This window comes from Hyperolius riggenbachi, chromosome 9, assembly GCF_040937935.1.
Source record: "Hyperolius riggenbachi isolate aHypRig1 chromosome 9, aHypRig1.pri, whole genome shotgun sequence".
NCBI classification, from domain to species: Eukaryota; Metazoa; Chordata; class Amphibia; order Anura; family Hyperoliidae; genus Hyperolius; species Hyperolius riggenbachi.
In genome coordinates, this window is record NC_090654.1 from 238,972,109 (window position 1) to 238,973,783 (window position 1,675).

A 1,675-nucleotide genomic window follows, 5' to 3' on the forward strand; every position below is an offset into this window, starting at 1 on the left:
GTTATAAAAACGTGCATGTTTTCACATATACAGACACATATGGGGGTTGATGCACAAAAGAACACGATCACGTGCAAACATTCGTTTATCACACGGAGTAGTGCTTTGCGCATGCAAAGCACCGCACATGGCAGATCCCGTGATAACTGCTGTGATAGGAGTTATCACGCGTTTGTGAATCAACTCCATGGTGTGCAGAAAACGCATACAGAAAACAAACAGATGAATGTACTCCCAGCCTCAGCTTATTACACTCACTCTGTCCATCTCTGATAGAGCAAAACTGGCTCTGCAGACTCCTCCAGCATCATTACAGCACATGGCGAGGAGAAGCTGAGGCAGAACTGGCTCTGCAGACTCCTCCAGCATCACTACAGTACAGAGCACTTGGAGAGGGGTAGAGAGGTTGGTGGCTGCACACCGAGTAGGGACTATCTACAAATCTTTGTATGATTCCTTAGTGGCTGAAACTTCCCCCCCCCCCCCCCCCCGGGCCCCCTGTAGAAAAAGCCTCTCAAGCTCTCACAACTGCTTGCTGCTGCCTGGTAACTGCTCACTGCTGCCGTGTGTTGTTTTACTTTACATATAGTGTAGTAAAAGGCTAATTTTTGGGTTTTTAAATCTAAGCACCCAACTTAGGCCTCTTTTCCACAGACTGTTGAGCTGTGTGTTCAGCAAACAGTTACTAGGCCGCAACACGCAGTTGTGAGAGTTTAAGAGGCATTTCACTGCCTGTCCATGGAAAGGAGGCCTTAGAAAAATAAGAAGAAAACTGATGAAGGAATAATCCCAACAGTATTTAAAGTACCAATATCATGCAAAACTGTAAAATTCAAAATGGATGATTATGCATGTGCATAAAATGATTATTTGTTCCATAGTAAAATGCACTATCAATTTTTTTTTTAACTGCATTGCGGTCACATCAACTAGGTAGTAAACTTCTGACAGATTTTAAAGTAGTGCATCTCCTTATCGGGCAGGAATTTCAAACCGGTCCTACGAAGGCCGAGATCCTCACACATTTTTGACACAGCTCAAATAAATTGATGTGTCTGAACCAGGATAGGTGTGGTCCATCAAGTAGAACACATTCCTCTCTTTCTCAGTCCATCCTAAACACTGGCATGGATTCTCATTGGCTTTCTTTATTTCTAAAAGCACTGACTGAATGTCAGTTGCTTAGTCCAACTGCTAAAATAGTGTGCAAGCAAGTAGGGAGGCTGGCCTGCATTTTTGTATAGATACTTTCCATTAAGTGCTTTTGCAAAGAATACGGAACATATTGAGAATCCCACACGAGGAGATGGACTAGTCCAAATCCCGTCAGAATTGTACTGCCTACTGTAGGTGACAGCAACATGGGAGAAAAGTAATGAATAGCGCATTTTACTGCAGGAGAAATATACTTCTTATAAATTTGTGTTTTCACATTTTACAATTTTTAGTGGTCCGTCAAGAAAAACATATTGCTTTTGGATGGTCTGACCCCTAAAGTAGATCTCCAGCAATTTTTATTCAACTAAATTAGATAGACATCATGCAGCTTAACCAATAAAGACATCTGTACACAATACTGATAATAAGGTTCAGGTAAATGAGGGGTTTATGGAGCCATAGGATTTCTCAGCCGGAGAGACGGAGTGTGGGACCCTCCTCCTCGTAGTTTCGTCAG

At 42.5% G+C, this 1,675-nt stretch overlaps 1 protein-coding gene across 1 annotated transcript in view; it reads right to left on the reverse strand.

Annotated features, from left to right (window-relative positions):
- Nucleotides 1–1,589: 1,589 nt before the first annotated feature.
- Nucleotides 1,590–1,675, reverse strand: part of LOC137531959 (potassium channel subfamily K member 1-like) — a 20,209-nt gene continuing 20,123 nt past the window's right edge. Inside the window, exon 3 of the mRNA XM_068252010.1 lies at nucleotides 1,590–1,675. This exon is cut by the window's right edge and continues 173 nt beyond it. Coding sequence (XP_068108111.1) covers nucleotides 1,590–1,675 — 86 coding nt within the window.